This window comes from Pantherophis guttatus, chromosome 10 (genome assembly GCF_059756535.1).
Source record: "Pantherophis guttatus breed Tessera chromosome 10, ASM5975653v1, whole genome shotgun sequence".
Classification (NCBI taxonomy): domain Eukaryota; kingdom Metazoa; phylum Chordata; class Lepidosauria; order Squamata; family Colubridae; genus Pantherophis; species Pantherophis guttatus.
Window position 1 is genome coordinate 28,490,660 of NC_142072.1, and position 23,945 is coordinate 28,514,604.

General features: G+C 51.1%; 2 protein-coding genes across 3 annotated transcripts in view; one reads left to right on the forward strand and one right to left on the reverse strand.

Moving 5' to 3' along the window:
• Positions 1-966, reverse strand: part of NHSL3 (NHS like 3) — a 63,130-nt gene extending 62,164 nt beyond the window's left edge. The window contains exon 1 of one of the 2 annotated variants that reach the window (XM_034413212.3): positions 279-966. In XM_034413212.3, coding sequence (XP_034269103.2) covers positions 279-498 — 220 coding nt within the window. In that variant the 5' untranslated portion in view covers positions 499-966. The remainder of the gene's footprint in view (positions 1-278) is intronic. The other variant, XM_034413211.3, reaches the window with a different exon arrangement.
• Positions 650-13,877, forward strand: LOC148112438 (uncharacterized). Its single transcript, XM_087876762.1, has 2 exons — positions 650-993; positions 10,695-13,877. Exons 1-2 carry the CDS (start codon positions 650-652, stop codon positions 10,732-10,734), a joined length of 384 nt encoding a protein of 127 aa, XP_087732888.1. The 3' UTR covers positions 10,735-13,877.
• The last annotated feature ends 10,068 nt before the right edge of the window (positions 13,878-23,945 follow it).

The following is a 23,945-nucleotide window of genomic DNA, read 5'->3' on the forward strand; positions in this document are numbered from 1 at the left end:
ACCCCAAAGAAACGGCCCTTCGGCGGGGCTCCGTGTCCCCCCGCTGCTCTGCTCCGAGGGGCACCGGCCGAGGGAAGCCAGCCGGACGGACAGGTGGCGTAAAGGCTGAAGCGGGTTCTGCTCCGGGAGAGGCAAGGACGGAGGAAGGAGCAACAGGCTCGCGCTGCAACTTTGGGCGAGGAGAGCTCGCTCGGCGCGCGGCTTGGAGACTCCGGCGGGACCCCGAAAGAGCCCCCGGTTCAGCCCCCCCCGCCCCCCGCCTCTGGGCCCGGCCTCACCTTTGCCCTGGCGCCGCTCCTCTCGCTTCTTGCCCTCCGCAGGGGGCGCTCCGGGCTGCTCGCCCGCCGCCGCCTTCTTCCGCCGGCCCCGCAGCCAGCTGAAGGCCCGGCGCAGGCTGGACGAGCCGGACTTGGGCTTCTTCTTCTTGGGCGGCGGGGCGGCGGGGCAGCCCTGGCCCCTCTCCGCGGGGGTCGCCGCAGGTGCGCTCGTGGCCGACATCTCGGGCCGGGGGAGGCGCGGGGGTCGCGCGGCCCCGCCTGTCCCTCGGCCGGGCTCAGTGGCCGGAGGCAGCCGGCGCCGGGACCCCCATCCGAAGCCCCGCCCGCTTCGGCGCGTTGCCTCCGGAGCGCGCGGGGGCCCGCCTGCTGCGATGTCCCCGCCGGCCGCTCAAGTTTTCCCGAGCAGAGCGGCCGCCTCCCGGTCGGGCCGCCGTGAGTCCTTCTCCCGCGGTGGGCGATGCCGGATCGGCGCGGTGCGAAGAAGAGGCGCTGCAACCGCCGCCGCCGCCGCCGCCGGGGAAACTTTCGGCCGGACCGGAGGGCGTGTGGGGAGGCCGGGCGGGGCCTGCGAGCGCGCTGGGGTGTGGAAAGCTCCCCCCCCCGACACTCCGCCTCCGCCGCTCTTCGCTCCGAAGATCCCCCTGCAGCCGCCGCCGCTCCAGCCTCGCGATCGGCAGCCCGCGTCTTCGGCTCGCGAGGGGCTCCCCCTGCCGAGGTGAGAGAGCCGAGCGACGGGGCCGGGCCGGCGCGGGGGGTTCTGGCCAGGGCGGGCCGGTCCCTGCTAGCGGGGAGGGAGCCCTGCTCTCCGGCCGCCCGAGCCTCCCGGGGCCGAAGCCAGCGGTGGGTCTGTCGGCCCTTCCTCCCGAAGGGGGCTGGTCGGAGGGCCGGAGTCCGGTCCGACGGCCGTGCCGCCGGGCTGGCAAAAGTGCCCCGTGCTGGAGACGCGTCGGCTGCAGCCTGGGGGGGAGAGGCCCGTCAGCGCCTGGACCGAGGAGCAGGTGCCGGTTGGAGCCTCTCTGCCCTCCCCGCAGCAGCCCCTTCTCCACCGCCTCCGCCCTGGCTTCCCTGAGGGGCCTTTCCCCCCTGCCCCTCCCCCACACCTCAGGCGCGGAGACCCTTTGGGGGCGACCGAGGGCATCCCTCAGCCGTGGGGGGGGGAGCGTGCGCGCGCGCCTGCAGGACCTTCGTGAAATTGAGAGGAGTTCTGGGCGCGCGGGATTTTGCCGGGCAGATGCAGAACTTCTCTCAATTTCCCGAAGGTCCTGACAGAAGAGGCGGCTGTGAGCTTCCGGGGCCGTAATGGAGGAGGGAGGCAGGAGGGCCGGCCCGGGAATCAACCTAGACGTGCCTCAGCTTCTCTGGCTGGAGAGCCTCGCTGTGCTCCTCCCTCCTCCTCGCCCCGAGGCTCCTCTCCCGCCTTGGAGCCAAATACTGGCAAGAGGCAGGCAGGGACGGCAGGCTGACCTGGCCTCCCAAGAGGCTGCCTTCTTACCCGCTGCTGCTCCTGCCTGACAAAACAGGCGTCTCTGGGCCACCTGTGAGATCCAGGGGCGGGGTGGGCATAGGAAAGTAGCAGCACCAACCCCAGGTCTGACAAGGGAGGACAAGCACTCCGTGACTTACCACCATAGTTGGGGCCGGACCTTCCATTGCTAAGCAAGGTGGTTCTAATAACGGAGTTGGAAGGGACCTTGGAGGTCCTTTAGCCCAACCCCCTACCCAAGACCATTCCGGACAGACGGCTGTCCAGTTTCTTCTTAAAAGCCTCCAGTGATGAAACACCCACAACTTCCGAAGGCAACTTCTGTTCCACTGGTTCATTGTTTTTACTGTCAGGAAATTCCTCCTTAGTTCTGGGTTGCTTCCTTGCTTGATTAGTTTCCATCTGTTGCTTCTTGATCTGCCTACCTTCTGAAAGCACCTGAGTTTTGGGGAATAGGTTGAGCCCCCCTCCTCTTTGTGGCAGCCCCTCAAATACCGGAACACTGCTGTCGTATCTCCCCTGGTCCTACTTTCACCAGACTAGGCCTTACCCAATTCCGGCAACCGTTCTTCATGTTTTAGCCTCCAGACCCTTGAGTCATACCCCGATTTTACCATGTTTGCCACAGTCGTTAAGCAAATTGCTGCAGTGGTCATTAAGCAAACGTGACTGTTCCCCCTTGCCTTCACTTGTCAGAAGCCGGCTAGAAAGGTCACAAATGGTGATCAAATGATCCTGGGACATTGCAGTTGTTGCAAGTACCCAAATTTTGATCACTGCACTGACTGTCAGTACGAGGACTGGTTTTAAATCACTTTTTTCAGTGCCCTTGTAACTACCAATTGTTGATAAAGGAACTGTTGTAAATTGAGGACTACCTGCAATGGCAAGGCCAGTTCTGATGCTAACCGGGGAGAGACGACACTTGCAAGACTCTTCTTAAGAGAATCATAAATGGGGTAAAAAAAAATTAAAAAGCAGCTGCTTTCCATTTAAGGTGGCGGCATCCTGTGAGTGTAGGATCCCCTGCTACTAATATTAACAAGGGGGCCTAATGCATTGCATTTCCCCCAGCCCCAGGATAGTCTCCTCTTTTTCAGAAGCCTTTTATTCCTTGCAGTGTGAACTTTGCTAAAGAATCATAAATCTATAATCTCATTTAATATACTTCAGAGTGAAAGAATGGCTGCTCTTAAAATCCAATCCATAATTCTCACAAAGGTCCAGAAGCAAAGCAATCAAAATTTCTTGTAGATCCCTGGAAAATATTTCCTGAACCGGAAGCTTCAGATGTACAATGGATTGTGGCATTGTGTGCAGAAAGTGCCCCCTCTTCCTCCCCATGGAAATGTCAAGCAGAGGGGACTGGCCAGGCCATTCATTTTGCAGGGCCCATAACCGCCCTCTTGCTTGTCCCCGCAGCCACTCCCTGATCTCAAAGCTCCAAAGATCAAGACAGAGGAAGGTGGTTTATAGTTTCTGCAATCATGGAACAAAGAATAACCGAGTTGGAAGGGACATTGAAGGTGTTCTAGTCCAACCCCTTGCTCAAGCAGGAGACTCTAGTCTATACCATCCCAGTGAAATGGCTGCCCACTCTATTCTTGAAAACCTTCCATGATGGATGAAATATCAATGAAGATTCTTAGTCATCCAGGTAGAGTTGTCTGGAAGTTGAGTGATGGCAACTGGACTTCTTGTTTGAAAAGTTTCAGTCAGACTGAAGAAGCTACCTGGATAAGCAGCGAAACATTTCAAACCAAAAAAGAAAAGAAATCCAGTTGTTATGACTCAGCTTCCAGACTCCACTGATGGAGCACCCACAACTTCTGGGGGATGCCGTTCCACTGATTTGACTGTTCTCACAGAGAGATAATTTCTCCTTAGTTCTAGGTTGGTTCTCTCCTTGATAAGCTTCCATCTGTTGCTTCTTGTCCTGCCTGTCCTGCCTTCTGGTGCTTGACTCCCTCTTCTTTCTGGCAACCCCTCAAATACTGGACTATCGCTATCACCCTAGTCTTTCTTTTCTCTAAACTAGCCATACCCAATTCTTCATATAACCATCCCTAATCATCTTTGTTGCTCTTTTCTGCACTCTTTCCGGAGTCTCAACATCTTTTTTGATATGGGGACCAAAGCTGTATGCAGTATTCCAAGTGCAAGCCTTACCAAGGCATTATAAGCCAATACCAATACTTCATGTGATCTTGATTCTATCCCTGGGTTGAGGCAACCCAGGACTGTGTTGGCCTTTTTGGCAACTGAAACCACTGCTGGCTCATATTTAAATGGTTGTTCAACTAGGATTCTAAGTTCTTAATTTCCCAGCAAAACAGAGCATTTCCAGCTTGCCTTTGAACCAAGCCTTGTTGATTTTTAAAAACCCCCCCCATGGCTGTTTTCTCGTGCTCTGAGGGATCATATCAGAGTCAGTCTGGAGTTGGGCAATGTCTCTTTCTTTCTTTCTTTTTCTGTATCCTGCCTTTATTATGTTTACAAATTTATTTATCTATTTATTTATTTATTTATTTTTAAATTTGTATACCACCCTTCTCCCTGAGGACTCAGGGCGGTGAACAGCCAAGTAAAAGCATAAACTACAAACATTAAAATACAATTAAATATATATATATATATATATATAAATTTGGCCCCATGATTAAAAACAATAACAAACAATTAAAAACATTTTAAAAAGTGTTAGGCAGGCCTGGCTTGCTGGAAAAAGAAGGTTTTAAGGGCACGGCGGAAGGCACTGAGGTCTTGGATTCTCCTTATCTCTGGGGGCAGCTGATTCCAGAGGGTAGGTGCCCCCACAGAGAAGGCCCTCCCCCTGGGGGTCACCAGCCTGCATTGCTTGGCTGATGGCACCCTGAGGAGGCCCTCTCTGTGGGAGCGCATAGGTTGATGGGAGGCCGTCGGTATCAGCAGGCGGTCTCAAAGATAACTAGGTCCTATGCCATGGAGCACTTTAAAGGTGATAACCAACACCTTGAAGCGCACCCGGAAGACCACTGGGAGCCAGTGCAGCTCACGCAGGAGAGGTGTTGTATGGGAGCGCCATGCGGCTCCCGTGACCACATGCGCGGCCACATTCTGGACCAGTTGGAGCCTCCGGGTGCTCTTCAAGGGGAGCCCCATGTAGAGACCGTTGCAGTAGTCAAGGCGAGAGGTGACGAGGGCATGAGTGACTGTGCACAGGGAATCCCGATCAAGAAAGGGCCGCAACTGGCGAATCAGGCGAACCTGATAAAAGGTCCCCCTGGCCACAGCCGTCAGATGTTCCTCCAAGGACAGCTGCGTATCCAGGAGGACTCCCAGATTGCGAGCCCTCTCTGTGGGGGCCAAAGACTCGCCCCCGATAGTCAGTGATGGGGTCAACTGACTATATCGGGATGCCAGGAACCACAGCCACTCAATCTTGGATGGGTTGAGCTTGAGCCTGTCCCTCCCCATCCAGATCCGCACAGCCTCCAGGCACTGGGACATCACTTCAAGGGCATCGTTGGGGTGGCCTGGGGTGGAGATGTACAGCTGGGTGTCGTCAGCGTACTGATGGGACTTCACCCCAAAGCCACGGATGATCTCGCCCAGCGGCTTCACACAAATGTTGAACAGAAGGGGCGAGAGGACCAATCCCTGAGGCACTCCACATATAAGAGGCCTCGAGGTTGACCTCTGCCCCCCTGCCAACACGAACTACGACAGGTCTGAGAGAAAGGAGAACCACCTTAACACGGTGCCTCCCACCCCCAACTCTTCCAGCCGGTGCAGCATGATACCATGGTCGATGGTATCAAAAGCCGCTGAGAAGTCTAACAGGGCCAGAACAGAGGAGCAACCCCTGTCCCAAGCCCTCCAGAGATCATCAACCAACGCGACCAATGCCGTTTCCGTGCTGTGCCCGGGCCTGAAACCCGACTGGAATGGATCTAGATAAGACGTTTCCTCCAGGTACTGCGGAAACTGTCGTGCGACCACACTCTCGACAAAAAGCGAAGGTTGGAGACAGGACGATAGTTGGCTAATACTGCAGAGTCCAGGGAAGGCTTCTTGAGGAGAGGCCTCACCACCGCCTCTTTCAAGGCCATGGGGAAGTAACCCTCACTCAACGAAGCATTAATAATTCCCTGGAGCCAGCCTCGTGTAACCTCCCGGGAAGCCAGTACTAACCAGGAAGGACACGGATCCAGTAAACATGTGGCCGCATTAAGTCTCCCCAGAATCCTGTCCACGTCATCAGGGGTCACAGAGTCAAACTCTTCCCAGATAACGTTCTCAAGACTATTCCTCGCCACCCTGCCCGAATCTATCCAGTCAGAGTCCAAATCCCCCCGGATTTGAGCCATTTTGTCATACAGATATTGTCCGAAATCCTCAGCCCTGCCTTCCAAGGGGTCCTCCCGTGCTCCCGGGTGGAGCAGGGAGCGGGTCACTCTGAACAGGGCAGCCGGACGATTCTCTGATGACGCAATAAGAGTGGAAAAGTAATTAAACTTTGCCGCTTTTATCGCCACTAAGTAGGTCTTAATATGCGACCTTACCAGTGTTCGGTCAGATTCAGCGAGACTGGCCCTCCAACCGCTCTCTAGGTGTCTTTTCCAGTGGTTCATCTCCCTCAGCTCCTCGGTGAACCGAGGAGCCACGAGGGATCAACACCGGGTCAGAGGCCGCAAAGGCACGACTCGATCCAAGGCCCCACCAGCCGCACGATCCCAGGCAGCCACCAGGTCCTCGCCCAAGTCGTGTGCCAGATCTTCAGGAAATGGCCCAAGCTTCATCTGGAACCTATCAGGATCCATCAGGCGCCTGGGGCGGACCCACCTAATTGGCGCCGCCTCCCTGTGGCGGGGTGTAGCGGTTCGAAGGTCCAGACAAAGGAGTGAGTGATCTGACCATGACAAGGGTTTCATGTCTATATCCCCTATAATAAGACCACTCAGCCACTGGCCAGAGACAAAAATCAAGTCCAGCGTGTGTCCCCCCCCCTGTGAGTGGGGCCATGAACTAACTGGGTCAGGTCCATGGCCGTCATGGAAGCCATGAACTCCCAAGCCATCTCCGACGTTTCACCAATGGACGGCAAGTTGAAATCACCCATGACCATAAGCCTGGGTGTATCAACTGCCACTGTGGCTATCACGTCGAGTAGCTCGGGCAGGGTCATAACACAACGCAGTGAATATATCCAATACACTTTCCTCCCCCTATTTTCCTGACAATGACAACCCTGTGAGGTAAGTTGGGCTGAGAGAGAGGGAACTTCTTTACTCTTCCTGCAGATCACCTTCCATGTTCTAGTGAGGTTCCAGGTTCCAGTGAAGGAGACCATCTGCCTAAAATCCTGGGGACCCTGACAGTAGCTAGCCAGACTCTGACTGGCAGCAGTGCAGCTTTGCTGTTCAGAGGGCCAATGCCCCAGTGGGCAACCTTTAATATAGTTTGACTTCCAAGATACTGGTATGGTAGCGATAGGAACAGCAATAGCACTTAGCAATAGCACTTAGACTTATATCCCACTTCACAGTGCTTTACAGCCCTCTTTACAGAAGCAGCCTATTGCCCCCAACAATCTGGGTCCTCATTTGACCCACCTTGGAAGGATGGAAGCTGAGTCAACCTTGAGCCAGTGAGATTTGAACTGCCGAACTGCAGCTAGCAATCAGCTGAAGTAGCCTGTGGTGCTGCATTCTAACCACTGTGCCACCTCGGAGATCAGCCTCCATGGGTACCGTAATTTTGGGCCTAATTTGGGTCTGGGAATCTTGTATTTGTTTTCAGCTTGCTTTATAACAGGAGGAGGGAGAGAAAGGAGAACAGCTGCAATGGGCGGAAGCGCATGCATCCATTATAGCCATGGCGAAAAGATTCCCTTTGGGCAAGTCCACCTTGTAATCTAAACGTATACAACGGACGCGCCCAGTGATAAGCTAACTGTGACAGGAGAGCCCCTTGTGGGCCACTCTGCCTTATAAGGCAGTGCAACGTGGCGTAAGCGCCCTGCACCATTAATAGCCATGGCGGGAGAGCTCCCTTAGGGTCAGCCCGCCTTGTAACACCAGTGAAGTAGCTTTTTCAGTAGCGCAACACGGCTAAGTGCCCTGCGCAATCACACCGCGGCGGGAGAGCTCCCTCAGAGCCAGTCCACCTTGTATTAGATGGTACGCTCCTGCTGCGCCCAGCGCTTTCATAATGGGGCAGGGGAGCGGCTTTCAGCCCGGCTACCATATTTCTCAGCTGTAATTGCGGTGGCAGCAATTTGCGCCGTTGGACCCCTTCTGTTCAGAACATAGAGCTAGCCAGCCTTACAACTTCAAAAGTGGACCGACGGGAATTTTGGCACCCTTTTCGTAACCGCCGTGTCGGCTGCATCTCATCAACTAGTCTGCCCGGTGATAACATGGTGGGCGGTTCTAACGCCATTGGAAATAGGGGGCGGTTATTCCTTATGAGCCAATCTGCTTCTCAGAGGCTGCAGAGGGATGTTTCCCGTGCTTCGAAGATGGGGAGACAAGATATGAGTGGGAGTACTTCATAGCAACGGGTTAATCTGGTGTAAACGTAGCCCTCTACTAGCATCAGCACTCCTCTTTGCCTCTAGTTTCCTCATACCGCTATCCCCTTGGCCAGTCTGGCAGCTTCAGCTGCTGGGCTCTCTTGTTGAGACTGTGACTTTCAGTTCCGCCTAAAATGGCGGCTGTGGGGATAAGGCTGTGAGTGGGATCACCTCCCCTTCAGGATCCCGGTGCCCCCTTCATCGCCCTAGACAGAAGAGCGCCAGTGCCGTCAGATTATGAAAGTCTCCACCAGAGCCTATGGCGAGGTTGCTTAGGCAAACCTGCAACACTATGTATAGCTGATAGGTCTACTATGTTGCAACCCTGTAGGATTCCAATGGGTGATTGATTAAGGAAAAGGGCTCAGACGACCAGCTAAAACTACTCTTCCACTGGCCCCAGCTCCTTGACAGTGGGGTCCAAAACAAGTCTGGGAGACAAGATCTCCCCGAAATTCATAGGCACTGCTGTATCCGAAGCCAAGAGGGGAACCAGATCTTTCAAGGCAGGAGCCTATGATAAAGGCTTGTTGCTAAATTTCCATTCCACGGTCTTGATATCAGGGAGCACTGGAGCAATGCTTCTCAAAGTGAGCAACTTTAATATGAGTGGACTTCAACTCCCAGAATTCCCCAGCCAGCAATTCTGGCTGAGGAATTCTGGGAGTTGAACTCCCCTAAAGTTGCTAAGGTTGCAAAACACAACACTGGAGGGAAGGTAAAGATCACACTTGTTTCTTCAGCTTCATTTTTAAAGAGTTTTGCTGGGGTGATTGTCTTTGACAGGGAAGTGAGCTCCAGCTGAGACGGATGCTACCTTTGCTCTGGAAAGGTTGCACTCAAGCCATCTCTCCTCCTCACACACACACTACTTCCAGCTCCTACAGCAGCAAGTGATTGAATGTTTGTTGCTGGCCGCTTGGAGGAACCAGGTGGGAAAATGTCACCCTCCCATCCCTGTTAATTTTTACCCCAGAAGTATGTCAGAGTGCCCATTGCATTCATTTCTTGTCTGAGCATGTAAGGGCTGGAAGTGCCCAGACAGGGCTGCAAAATTATCAGAGTGTTTTTGCCTTCTAGAGTGAGTCATAATTGGCGGCTCCAAGAAATCACATTTGGTTTCTAGAGGCCACGTTAGCTCCAAGTAACCGAAAGCAATTAGGCTGACCCAGGCAACCGGCAGCAGGGAAAATCTCTTGAATTTGAAGTCTTGATCCAGGAACTCAGCAGGACTTACTTCAAATAAAACCTCTACTTTATTCTGTTTCTTGGGGTTATGCTTGCTGGCCTTGTGTTTCCTCCAAAAGCAAGAATCAAATCAACGAATAACTAATACATGTTTTTTTGTATAAAAATAAAACCATTTTAAAAGCACAATTTAAAAATAATTAACAGCAATCCTGTTCTTGATAAACAACTCTATAATTAAACATTATGGAAAGATATTCGAGGCTACAACTACAAGGTGAATTGGGGGCCATTTTCTCAAACCAAAGAAAATGGAGACCAAGTTCAAAAATTATTCTTTCAACACTGGGCCCGATCCAACAAAATGCAGTTAACTGGTGAGAAAAGTAAGATCCAGCAGTTAGGCAAGACAACCAAATGCACAGGCATAGAATAGGATGTACCTGGCTCAGCATTAGTCACTGTGAAAGGGATTTACGAGTCCTAGTGGACAACCACTTAAATATGAGCCAGCAGTGTGTTGCAGCCGCCAAAAAGCCAACATGATCTTAGCTGCATTTACAGAGATTACATGATGTATTAGTACCAATATATACTGCACTAGTAAGACCACACTTGGAATGCTGCGTCCAGTTTTGGTCACCACGAAACAAAAATATGTTGAGACCCTGAAAAGTGTGCAGAGAAGAGCAACAAAGATGGTAAGAGGCCTGATGAATGATTGAGGGAATAGATATGTCTAGCCTAATGAAGAGAAGGACTAGGGATGACATATAACAGGGCTGTGGTTGACCTTGGAATTGGAGGGTAGGTGTGGCTGACTGGGTGGGCATGGCCAGCGTGATACCACTCCCCAAACTGCTGTCATATTTCCTCTTTGCAGTGGGTAGACCAGGCCAAAGCCATGTTGGGTAGACTGGGCTGAAGCAACGTGGGCCAGCCCCTTCCATTTTCCAGGACGGCCCTGTGGGCCGGATCTGACCACATCACAGGCTGGATCCTGCCCGCAGACCTTGAGTATGACCCCCCTGCCATATATAAAGGCAGAAGTTAAACTCAACCTAAAAGAGATGTTCCATTTTTAATTTTGCTGGTAAACAGGAATAGTGTTTGCCTTTTTTCTTGCCCTCATGTTTTGGGGGAGGATTGGTCTTCAGTCAGCATAATTTCCAACTTTCCTGCCTTTCAGCCACAGATGTTGGAAAGCCTGGCTGGATCCTCCTGCATGATCCTTGGAATGGATGGACCTGGTCTCTGGACAGGACCCTTGCAGAGAATAGGCTGGGACCCAGAGAGAATAGGCTCTTGTAAGGAAGCTCTGGTTTTATGGATTGTATGTCTTAGTGTTTTCCTGTCTTTCCTCCACTCACATGGTTATTGTATGAGAAGAAAGAGAAAGCAATTCTGATGAGCTTGCTTTGCTCCATCTGTTTGGTGCCTGGAGCTGCCTTCCACCTAATCCCTGGATAAGTAGCTTGTGCTTTCTAGACTCAAGAAAAGGTGTGGAGGAACATTTTCACACCAAGGACCCAGTTCCTCTGCAGCAGCCTCAGGAGAATCACATAGGAGGAAGAGCCAGAGCAAGCAGGAAATTGGGGGCAGAGCTAAAACTGAGTGAAGAGATCACTGACTTTGGACCTGTATTTTCTTTTATCATGGTTTATTGGAACATGGCACAGTGGTTAAAATGCCAGCTACTGCAGGCTAATTCTGCTGACAGCTAGGAGTTTGATCCTGACCGGCTCAGGGTTGACTCAGCCTTCTGTCCTTCCGAGGTCAGTACAATGAGGACCCAGATTGTTGGGGGGGCAAGAGGCTGACTCTGTAAACCGCTTAAAGTGGGCTGTAAAGCACTGTGAAGCGGTATATAAGTCTAAAGGCTATTGCTATTAAGCCATAAATCATCAAATAGAAAATACAATGCCTTGGTTCACACATTGCAGCACGCAATACAAAACCCAGAGATAGTTCTTGACTTACGATCACTCATTTAGCGACCGTTCAGTTACAATGGTACTGAAAAAAGTGATTTATGACTGGTCCTCACATGATCACCTGCACAGTCACCCTTGGCGATCTTCCCAGGTGGCTTCCAACAAGCGAAGTCTACAGGGAAACTGGCAGGGAAGGTCACAAACCATGATCGTGTGATGTCTTGCTTAACAACCAGACTCATTCGCTTAATGCCTGTGGCAAAAAAGATTGTAAAAAGGGTCCTGCAATGCCTCACTTAATCACACACCACTTAATGAATTTTCCACCTCCAGTTATGGTTTGTAAGTCGAGGAGTGCTGTGTAATGGGTCTTGCACATTATGCAAACCCATCCCTGTTCTTGCCTTCCATTCTCACTTTCTGAAACTTTTTCCTTCTCTGAAGTAGGTTGCAGAAAAGGGACCACAAACTCTTACCGAACTGACTAAATAGATCTCTGGCAGGTGGGCTTTGAGTCTGCGCCCAGTGCCAAGGTCTGCATCTGCCCCAGGACCTCGGCCTCAGCTTGCCCCCCATCCTGGCTCCTTTTTTTAAAATTTTAAATTTTATTTTAATGCAAACATTTCATCTTTCATTAAACAGTGTGTAGTATGGGTACAAATATTTTGTGCAATAACAATTAAGATTCACAGCCATATTTAATCTTTTGTCTATTCTTAATACCTAACATACCTACTATTATAACAATCCTCTTCTTAGCTTATTTAACTTTGTTAAAACATTTTCCATATTTCACTTCTCTGTTTTTCTTTCTAATTTTTATATTTGTTCTCTAACCATTGATGGAATAACTTCCATATACTATAATCATCAGAATCTTCCTTTTCTTTAATTGCAAGTGTTGATCATTCTGGCTGCTGAAGCAGGGCAGCACCAGCATGTTCTCAGTCCCTGGGCAAGGGAGCCAGAGGCGGAGGAGGCATCGATGTGCTGTAGATGAAATGCAACAGGAGACTTTAGTCCTCCTCCAGAGGCCCACAAACACTGCTCAGAAATGGCGACAGTCAGGACTTTATGGAGATGGGCTGCTCCTTCTCAGGCAGCCTGGTCCTGATGCGGGTTCTCTGCTCCCCTCAGGTGGTTTTGCATCTGTACACTGCAGTGGAAATGGTGCATTGAAGGGTAGGGAGGTTCATGCTCTCACTGTCAACAGTTACTTTTGAAGGGCAACTGCCTGAACCTCCTGGGCCCCTGCAGAGCATGGGAGGCAAACATCCGCAAGGGACCCTCCTGACCTGAACCCAGAGTGAGCTGCATGCACCATCCATAACCATATATGTTTCTCTGGTCTGGCTTTGGAAATGTGTGTAAGGAAATCTGTTGGGAAATGGCCAGGAGATCTTTTCAGATTTAACATGGAAAGAAAAAACAGATGATGGGGAGCCAGCCTCCGGACCAGACCAGACATTTCTTAGTTGCAAGATGCCAGTTGCAACTTCTACAGACATGACAAAAATCATGGCTTCTACTACATCGATCCATTTTGACAAGCTTTCTTTTTCGATTTCTGTTTTGTTTAGTTTAGTTCCTGAATCTCGTATCATTCCCTCCCTATTCAAAGTAATACAGACTTATGACCAGTCGCTTAGCAAACCATCCAGTTACCAAAACTACTTATGACCTTCCGGTGGTCTCCCCTGGGGACGCGGGATTGGGTGCTCAGGAATGGAACCACATTTATGGCCACTTGAAGCACCCCGGGGTCAAATGACCACCATTTATGATGGGTTTTTTTAATCAAAAACTGATATTTACTTCCAGTTTCCAGAAAAAAAGCCCCATTGAACCATGGCTTTGCTTACCTACTGGGCCTTCACTTAATGACCACCGCATCTGCTTTATGTCTGCTGCATTCGCCTAATGACTACTGCAAGAAAAAGCTCATAAAACTGAGTGCAATCACATGGTGACCAATAGCTGTCATGATTGATGACTGAAATTGCAGGCTCAGTTTTGGTCATTAAGTCAAGTAATTCCTGTATTCCTTGCTGCAAACCCTCACAGAGTCTTGTGCCTCTTTTCCTGTGAAGATCCCCTGCTAAAATCATTGCATTTCAAAGTAGATGCACCCAGGACTGAAAGGCTGCAACCTTTTACTGATTTATAAAAGTCCTGCTGAAAGCCTAAATAGGTGGGATAAAATACTCCTAAAAAGCTCCAGGTTGAGACTGGGAAATGTCAAAGCAACCCCAGCTGAAAGGTGACACTTTCTGACTGACATCTGAATCCCAGCACTGAAGGCCTCTAGGCCATGCTCCACTCAAAAGGGTCTTTCCCATTTCTTACATGCCTCAGTTCAAGCTGAGTGATAAAATAATCTCCATGTTTCTCCTGTCTAACAGCACAAGGTCCAGTGAATAAAAACACACAAAGCTTGCTAGTGATTGTGTTACTCTCTGCTATCTATAAATAACTCTTTTTTGCACATGCACAAGATATCCCGTTTCCTCACAGCACAGGCCCCGCAAGGGTGTCACAAGGGCTGGCCTGGAACCGAAATGGCTGATAAGCAGGAGTTGCATGTAGGAATCGCCTTAGAGCTGCTCCTTCAAACTGGGTGAAGGTGCAGATCTCCAGCCGGGTTCTGGGTGGCCCTGCCCCATCCAGAGAAAGGCAGAGCCCCTTGTTGCAGGGGGGGGGGTGTCTTCCTATCCCAAGCTTCCCAAGGCTCAAAGTTCAAGGCTTATTGCTCCTCTCTTCACATGCTGCACAGCACACAGCCCCACAGCTTCTTCACGGCTCAATTTGAATAGATCCGGCTGCCAACTCAAGATGCAGGGGGGCAGTTAAATGGGGTGGCAAACATTCCAGCTAATTTTCTCCTCTGCTGTGTCTCCTTTTCATACTTGTGCAATAGAACAAGTGAAATATCTGATCATCAAGGTTATGGGTTATATGCAAACAGTGGAGCTAATGCCTCTATCTGCATAGTTGGAGCCCCGCCCTGCCTACCTGTGTTAGCAAACCACACCCAGGAGCAGGTGTCTACCCTACCCCCCCACCCCCGCGGACACAGGAGGAATGGGACATCTTTGGTCTTCCGTACGTTGCTGAATGTTTTCCAGACAGTTGAACCCAGGAATTGTTCAGTCGTACTTGGAAACAACCCCCCCACACACACACACACTGATGGGCTGTTCCTCTTGCACTGATAAATTAGGTAAACATGTAGCCAACAGAAGGCCACTTCAGTGAGGGATGCTCTTAATGGGAATACTTTAAATAGGAACAGCAGGAAATACACACAATAACCACTAACACTGCAACAATTGCAAAATTACTTTTCTTGATCCCAGGAGCCAAAATACTGCCAAAACAAACACCATCTATCAACTGAGTAGCAAAGGGATTTCCAAAACAGGGCAAGTGCTCTAAAGAGAGATACTGTAGTAGATACAGAAAGTAGCAGTTTTAAAGGCAGTTCAGAATTAGAAAGCTGTATTGAGGCAGAAATGAGACTCATCCAGAAGTGTCTTCTTGGATAGACAAATTTTAGCTCCTCCAGTCCCTCTTCCTGGGTGCAACAGAAGGCGTGGATGACCTTGGGGGATGAGGGGAAGAGAGACTGCCCAGCAAGATAGGCGAGGCAGGAACCCAGAGGGGCTTAAGGGTTAGAGGAAGAAACTTTAGGAAGGAACTGCCCTAAAGGTGGTGGGAAGTTTGTACCTTCAGACTTGCAAGGCTCCATTAGTGTAGCCTTATAATAAAACAGAATTAGCTCATCTAGTCCTGTTTCCTGTCTGCTAATTTGCTGATCATCCATATTGTTCTTCAAATATGGTGTTAAAGGTGAGGCTTGATTCATGGTAAATAAAGTGGAATATTTACTTCCCATTCTTTGGAAACCAGACTTAGTCTTCAGCCCCTAATCATCTTAGTTGCTCTTCTCTGCTCTTGTTCCAAAGGCTCAACATCTTTTTGTAGTGTGGTAACCAAAACTAAAGGTAGTATTCCAGGTGTGGTCTTACTAAGATTTTATAAAGTGTTTGTTTGCTTTAAAAAACTTTTTAAAAGTGTGACTTAGCATGATGTGAGAATTAAGGCAATAGTTCTGAAATTGCTTAAGTGATGCTTTTTTAACAGAGTATTGGATCAGTGTCCTGAAGATAACGATGATGGTAGTAAGGTTTATAGCACACATGTTGGATTTTGTCTTCAATGGGGTTCAAAGTGTAATTTTTTTTCCCAAACAGTGAAAAGTATAAGTGTGGTGTACAGGTAGTTCTCTACTTACAATGGCAATTGGGACTGAAAATCTGATCATAAGTTATTAAGTCCATAAATCGAGGCATCCAGGTGACGGAAAATGATTTTGCTACATTTTTTGTGGTGGTTCATAAGCAAACACGGTGGTTGCAAGTATGAATCCATTCTTTCAAATGTGTGTTTTTTTTTGTTGTTTTTTTTTTAATTTGATTTATATGCCGCCCTTCTCCGGAGACTCAGGGCGGCTTACAATGCGTTAAGCAATAGCCTTCATCCTTTTGTATATTTATACAAAGTCAGCTTATTGCCCCCACAAACTGGGTCCTCATTTCACCTACCTTAGAAAGGATGGAACTGGCAAAAACTGGCAAAAAATGTTGGAATCCAGCAAAAAACATCACAAAGCACGTGACCATGGGAGGGGCAACGCAACCATTTACAATGGCTGGGGGGAGGGGTGCTTCGTGGGCGGTACAGCATCCATCCTGTGGCTGTCATCAATGCGAATGGCAGTTAAGTGACTGGTTGTAAGTCAAGGACTCCCCATAACAGATGTCTCACTTTGAAAGGAGTTAAGATGCTGAGTTGAGACTTGCATCTGAAGATGTGAATAGCCCTTTGTAGAAACTTACATCGTGATAAATGTGTTCATCCTGATACAAAATTATTTTCAAGATTTTTGTAGAACAGACTATCATAGTTATCACTTCCCAAAAGTTTGTCCTACTGCAGTTCTTTTGCAAAAGAAGTTGTTTTTCTTCTCTTAAGCTTTGTTTAAATCCACCACACTCTGCCTGTAATGCTGCCCACTTCCTCCTGTGCTTTCTCTGCTCATCAGCTTTGCCTTCATCCTCTTTAAGGGGTCCTGAAACCCCCAGATGATTGTTGATTATCCCTATAGGTCATACATTCCAAGGACACTGCCTGTTGTTCAGTTTTGCTATTTTAATTTAACCAGCCCAGAGCACATGCTAAGATTCATATTAGGCTCTTTAAACAAAATAGACTTTACATATTTTGTTTGTTGGAGAAACTATTTCCTAGCATTGCATGTAACCAAGATCATTTTTGGCCAAAGAGGAAAATAACTGGTACCCGATTCACATCCAAGCAAAGTTTCTGGCTATAGTGTGGCTCAGATGACTGTCCTCAGCAGAGTCTCTTGAGATCACTGATAAGTGTCTTCAAGGCTGCTCCCGGCCAGTTTAATCTAACCCTGTGCAACAGCATTTGCAAACTCTGGATCCATTTCTCAGTTCAGCAAAGCTAGGCGTCTCCGTGAAGGATGCTGATCTGCCCTGGCCCCTCCTTCCCACACAATCTCAGGCTGCTGCCACTGAAAGGTGCCCCTTTTCAATGCTTCTGCTTGATGGATCAGAGACTGGGATGAACTGGGCAGCCGCAATCTCGGCTGAGCCTTTGTTTCTGTGGGACCCAGAGCCACACAGGGAGTCCATTGTCAGCCGAAATCTCTTCTGAGGCCCTCCAGGACGTGGGGAGGAGTGGGAGGATAGCTGGCATGGATCCCCAGCCTCCGCTTTTTATCTTTCTCCACCAACACAGAGCAGAATCTCTGCCGCTCTCTTCCCAGTCTTTGCTGCCTCTTACCCGCCCTCTTCCGTTCTAGCTTGGTTCCTCAACTTTGTGTGTCCCCACCCCTAAAATGCCAACTTTGGAAGAAAACCTCTGGGGGGACTGACAAGAAGAGTCTCATCTTGGCTGGCACAAGGCAAAATGTCTGGCATAATTTGCAACGGCTGCTGGAAACACAACCTATGGTTAAATCTGGGAAGGGGATTTACATAAGAAGGCAGAAGGACTAGTTGGCTGGGAAGCTGAGAGTAGAAGAGGGGTGGCTGTCCAAGGAACCCTGCAGAGGTGAGCCTGGTCAGAATCAGCTGGAAAAGGTCTGCACAACGCAGCCTGCAAAGAGGCAGGGCAAACCCTTTCTGGGCCAGGCCAGCCGAGGAACCTACTTGGATACGTGTCTCTGTGGGTCACCTGGAGTTGAGGTGACCCTGACAGACTTTGAGGGGCTTCTTCAGCTGCCCCTTTTTCAAAGGCTGTGGTCATAGGGGCTGGGTTGGCCAAAACAGAGTCCCTCCCGTGGCACCTGACTTTGCTGCAAGCAGGCTGACCTTTCCCCTGCTAGGGGGATGCCAGGAGGTTGGCCCACGAAGGAGGCTTCCCTGATCAGCTGGCATGGCAGGTGCAGGGATATAAAGAGAAGAAAAGAGGAGCTTTCCCTCATTCAGAGATTCCCCAGCCTTATGAATTCCACGTCCCTTTGCCTTTCAACATCAACAGAAGGACTTCAAGCCTCGGTTTGATGGCTGTGGTTGGTTTACCGGTTCTAATTCCCTCTGGGCTCTTGCTCAAAGCTCAGTCCAGTGTCATTGGAACACCCTTTGTCTGCCTTCTGGATCTCAACCAGTTTGCAAAAGAGTCCAGCAATTTTTAAAAATCCTACTGCTACAAACAATCTAAAGTCACAGGCAAATGAGGAAGCCAGAACACCAACCCTATGCAAACAGGCCTAAGATTGCAGACAGATGACTCTGCCTGAATTGGGGTGGGTGACAGTTAGAAGGATCAGGGTGCAATTCTCTCCCCCTTCCTACAGATCTGGTAACTCTGCTGAAAATCCCAGACTGGTGGGGAATTTTGAGGGCTGCAGTCAAACGCATCGTGAAGACACTATGCTGGGAAACATTTGAATGCGCCTTCTCCAGTAAATTGAAGATTATGGCTGCTGGAGATAAATAAAAATGAGCTTTGCAGAATACCAGTAGACCTCAACTTATAACCTGGTCACTTAGTGACTGTTCAAACTTAGACCAACCTGAAAAAGGGAATTTATGACTCAGTTTTGAACTTCTGACAATTGGGGCACCCCCACAGTCATGTGCCAAACTTCAGATCAGGGGTGAAGTGCTCCCAGTTTGGACCGGATCGCCCAATCTGGTAGCGATGGCAGCGGGAGGTTCGGAGAACCGGTAGCAAAAATCCCTGCCCCTCTCCCATTGCCCAGCTGAGCCGCACAATCATCAGAGGCTTTTTTTTTTATTTTTAAAAGCATTTTTTCTACAACCTCTTTGGCCGAAAAAATGCTTTTAAAAGTAAAAAAAAAAGCCTCTGATGATCGCACGGCTCAGCTGGGATCGTCAGAGGCTTTAAAAGCATTTTTTTTACAACCTCTTTAGCAGAAGAGGTTGTAGAAAAAATGCTTTTAAAAGTAAAAAAAAAAAAGTTGGCCGCGCCCACTCAGTCATATTACACACCCCCCACCAAGCCACGCCCACAGAACCGATAGTAACAAAATTTACATTTCACCACTGCTTCAGATGCTTGGCAACACAGTCGCATTGGGGCCATTTGCAGCATCCCCGTCCTATGACCGACCGCCTCATCTGACAGCTTTGCCAAAAACTAGCACCACTTCCAGATTTCAGCAAAATTTCCCCATAGAAAACTATTGGTTTGTTTGCTTACCGATTGTAGTGTTGCTGCAAAAAAAGTTGTAAAATTGGGTTAATCCTGTGACTGACCTGTTTTTTTGACATATTACTCTAATGGGCAGGCTGAAAGTCTGAGAACGCTTTCATGACTCAGGCGGATTGCCCCGAGTCCATTTGAAGGAAGATCCATGGGGTTCAACAAGCTTTGTTGCCAGGTCCACAGAGAAACTGCCGGCCTTCCCCAACCAGGGGCTCTCCAGATCTGTTGGACTATAACTTCCATCCTCCCAACAAAACTAATCCCAATTTTTGTGTGTTTCACATGCACAGCCCAGGGTGTTGGTGCAAACGGTGACTATAGATATATGCAGCTCTCGGAAAGGGTTGGGGGCAGGAAGGGCCGCAGGCGCTCGCCAGTCTTTGCCTCTTCATCACCACCGGCTTTAGGAAGCGGAGGTGAGACGCTGCTACCCAGACAGACTGGGCTGGCAGTGCCCACACTTGAGCGTTAAATGGGGGCCAGGAAGAAAACCCTCCTGGAAGCCTACAAGGAGATGGGCTCAGGATCGCCCCCCCTCCCCATTCCCAAAGTGCTGTGGGGGAAAGGGGGCTTCCCTTATCAGAAGCTGCTCCAGCCACATGAAGAGGCGGGCGCTGGATGGGCAGGCCGAGGAGGCAGCTCTCAAAGACGGGTCTGCCCCGAGTCCCCCCGCGGCCCCGCCGGGCTTCCGAATGGCTCCTGGCAGAAGTGGGGCTCTTCTGCCGCCTTGGGGAGAGGCAGCCCTTCAGGTGAGGAGAAGAACAATGGCGGGCCTCCCGGGGCCTCTGGCCACGCTGCAGGGAAAGCTGAAGGGCCCCGCCCCAGCCTGGAATGCCAGGGCGAGAAGGGAGAAGCTGAGCTGCCGAGTAAGACCCCCCCCCCCACACACACACACCCGCTGCTGGGGGGCTGGGGAGTGTCCAGGGCGGGAGAAGGGCGGGCTTTCTGGGACGGAGCCCCCCCGCGCCCTGCCCAGCCAGAGGAACTGCCTCCCCAGAGGCCGCGCCGCCTGTGCCGAGCACAAAGGAGCAGGCGGGGCCCCCGCCCGAAGGCCTCCGCCGGGGGCGCTTTGGGAGAAGCGGGGGCTTCGGGCATCCCACCCACGAGGCCGAGCCCCGGAAGGCCCGCAGGCGGCCCCGGGCACCAGGTCGGGCGGGATGGGCAGGGCGAAGGCGAGCGTGTGCAGAGGCGCCCCAGGTGGAGGGGAGGCCGCGGGGTCCCGGGCGGGGTGCCCGACGGCGAGGTTCTTCCCCCGCCCGCCCTGCCCTGCCCTTCGCGGGGGAGGAGCCGGCCGCGGATTTCGCTGATTCACCTTCGGGGGGGGGGCAGCGCTCCCTACCAGCCGCCTCGTCTGCTGGGGGCTGATCGGCCAAGAGAGCCGCGAGGAGGGGGAGGGGGCGGGCGGGGCTTCGTGGACACGCGTCGCCTGAACAGGTCGGGAATTGTTCAGAAAAGCCGCAGAACTTGTTTGCGGGAGAGGAGGAGGAGGAGGAGGAGGGGCCGCTTTTGCCTTCGGAAACTCCTTTGCTCGTTCTGCTGCCCGCCCGGTGCCAACAGCCATCGGGCCCCGAGCTCGGGTCCTGCCGGTGGGGAGCTAAGGGGATTGAAGTCCAGGTTGCAGAGCGCGGCCCTTCTAGGCCGCTGGGGATTCCCCACATTCGGAACTCCGTTTAGCTCTGTCGCTTTGGACCCCGTTCACAAGGGGGGGGGCTTCCCCAATTTGGCCGTCTTTCCGGGTGTGATCTACCAATTCCCACAACATTTATTTATTTATTTTTAAAGCCTCCTTTGTTATTTTTTATAAATAATTCAGGGTGGCAAACACAATACACAACAGCACAACCCTCTGGGCTGAGAGAGAAGGGCCGGCCCATGGCATGAAAACTCACCTGGTCTCCTGGTTCCTGGCCTGGGGCCTTCATCACCAAGCAGAGCCCCCGCTCTCTCTATTCTAGATCCATTTCAATGCTTGTTGAGAATTCTGCAAGTCCATAGCTAAGATTCAGCCCCACTGAAGTCCCTTGCAAAGGGTATCTCCAGGTTGAGATTTATTTTATTTATTAGATTTGTATACCGCCCTACTCCCAAAGGACTCAGGGTGGTGAACAGCCACAGAATAAAACACAGAAATACAAAATTTAAAAACAGAATAAAACCGAATTAAACAATTTGGCCGAGACAAATTAAAAATACCCAATAATTTTAAAAAACAAATTAAAAATTACATTTTAAAGGGGAAAGATTTAGGCTAGGCCAGCTTGATGGAATAAAAAAGTCTTAAGAGCGCGACGGAAGGTGCGCAGATCTGGGATCCTCCGTATCTCCGGGGGGGAGCTCATTCCAGATAGTAGGTGCCCCCAGAGAGAAGGCTCTCCCCCTGGGGGCCGCCAGTCGACATTGTTTGGCCGACAGCACCCGGAGGAGCCCCTCTATGAGAGCGTACCGGCTGGTGGGAGGCTATTGGTGGTAGCAGGCGGTCCCGTAAATAACCAGGTCCTGGAGCGCTCTAAAGGTGATAATCAAAACCTTGAAGCGCACCCGGAAGACCACCGGGAGCCAGTGCAGCTCGCGCAGGAGAGGTGTTACATGGGAACTCCACGTCGCTCCCATAACCACCCGCATGGCCGCACTCTGTGCCAGTTGGAGCCTCCGAGTGCTCCTCAAGGGGAGCCCCATGTAGAGAGCCTTGCAATAGTCCAGGCGGGAGGTGACGAGGGCATGAGTGACTGTGCGTAAGGAGTCCCGATCTAGAAAGGGATGCAACTGGCGAATCAGGCGGACCTGATAAAAAATCCTCCCGGTCACGGCTGTCAAATGCTCTTCTAAAGACAGCCGTGAATCCAGGAGGATGCCCAAGTTGCGAACCCTCTCCGTGGGGGCCAGTGATTCGCCCCCAATAGTCAGTGATGGCGCCAACTGACTATATCGGGACGTTGGAAACCACAGCCACTCGGTCTTGGATGGGTTGAGCCTGAGACTGTTTCTCCCCATCCAGATCCGCACGGCCTCCAGGCACCGGGACATCACTTCAAGGGCATCGTTGGGGTGGTCTGGGGTGGAGATGTACATCTGAGTGTCGTCAGCGTACTGGTGGTACTTCACCCCGAAACCACGGATGATCTCGCCCAGCGGCTTTACATAAATGTTGAACAAAAGGGGCGAGAGGACCGACCCTTGTGGCACCCCACATACGAGGGGCCTCAGGGTCGACCTCTGCCCCCCTGTCAACACAGACTGCGACCGGTCAGAGAGAAAGGAGGAGAACCACCGTAGTACAGTGCCTCTCACCCCCAACTCTTCCAACTGGTGCAGCATGATACCATGGTCGATGGTATCAAAAGCCGCTGAGAGGTCTAACAGGACCAGGACAGAGGAGCAACCCCTGTCCCGAGCCCTCCAGAGATCATCAACCAATGCGACCAATGCCGTTTCCGTGCTGTACCCAGGCCTGAAGCCTGACTGGAACGGATCCAGATACGTCATTTCATCCAGGTGCGCAACCACACTCTCAACAACCTTCACCATGAAGCGAAGGTTGGAGACCGAACGATAATTAGCCAATACAGCAGAATCCAGGGAAAGCTTCTTGAGGAGAGACCTCACCACCGCCTCTTTCAGGGCGGGGAAGACACCCTCACTCAATGAAGCATTTATAATCCCCTGGAGCCAGCCTCGCATCACCTCCCGGGAAGCCAGCACTAACCAGGAGAGACACAGGTCCAACAAACATGTGGTCGCGTTCAGTCTGCCCAGAATCCTGTCCATGTCATCTGGGGTCACAGGATCAAACTCGTCCCAGATAACATTCTCAAGACCTGCCTCAGTCATTCCCCCTGGATCTATCCAGTCGGAGACCGGATCTTCCCAATCTGAGTGATTTTGTCATGCAGATACTGAACAAAATCCTCGGCTCTTCCCTCCAAGGGGTCCTCCCGCACTCCCTGGTGGAGCAGGGAGCGGGTTACCTGAAACAGGGCGGCCGGGCAATTATCTGATGACGCAATAAGAGCAGCAAAATAAGTACATTTTGCTGCTTTTATCGCCACTAGGTAATTCTTAATGTGAGATCTTACCAGTGTCCAGTCGGATTCAGAAAGACTGGCCCTCCAACTACTCTCTAGGCGTCTTTTCCGGCGCTTCATCTCCCTTAGCTCCTCGGTGAACCAAGGAGCCAGATGAGATTGGCGCCGGGTCAGAGGCCACAAAGGCATGACTCGATCCAGAGCTCCAGCGGCTGCCCTGTCCCAGGCGGCCACTAGGTCTCCAGTCGAGGCGTGTGCCAGAACCTCGGGGATTGGCCCAAGCTCCATCTGGAACCTATCAGGCTCCATCAGGCACCTGGGGCGGTACCATCTTGTCAGTTCCGCCTCCCTGTGGCAGGGTGCAGCAGTTCAAAGGTCAAGGCGAAGGAGAGAGTGATCCGACCATGACAAGGGCTCGATGACTATATCCCCTATCTCGAGATCACTCAGCCACTGTCCAGAGACAAAAACCAAGTCCAGCATGTTTCCCCCCGTGTGGGTAGGGACATGAATTAGCTGGGTCAGGTCCATAGCTGTCATGGAAGCCATGAACTCCCGAACACCTCAGACGCCTCACCCACGGACGGCAGGTTAAAATCCCCCATGATCATAAATCTGGGGATGTCAACCGCTACCGCAGCAATAATGTTGAGTAGCTCGGGCAGGGCTGCTGCCACGTGGCAGGGAGCCAGGTACGTGATCAGCAAACCCATCTGAACC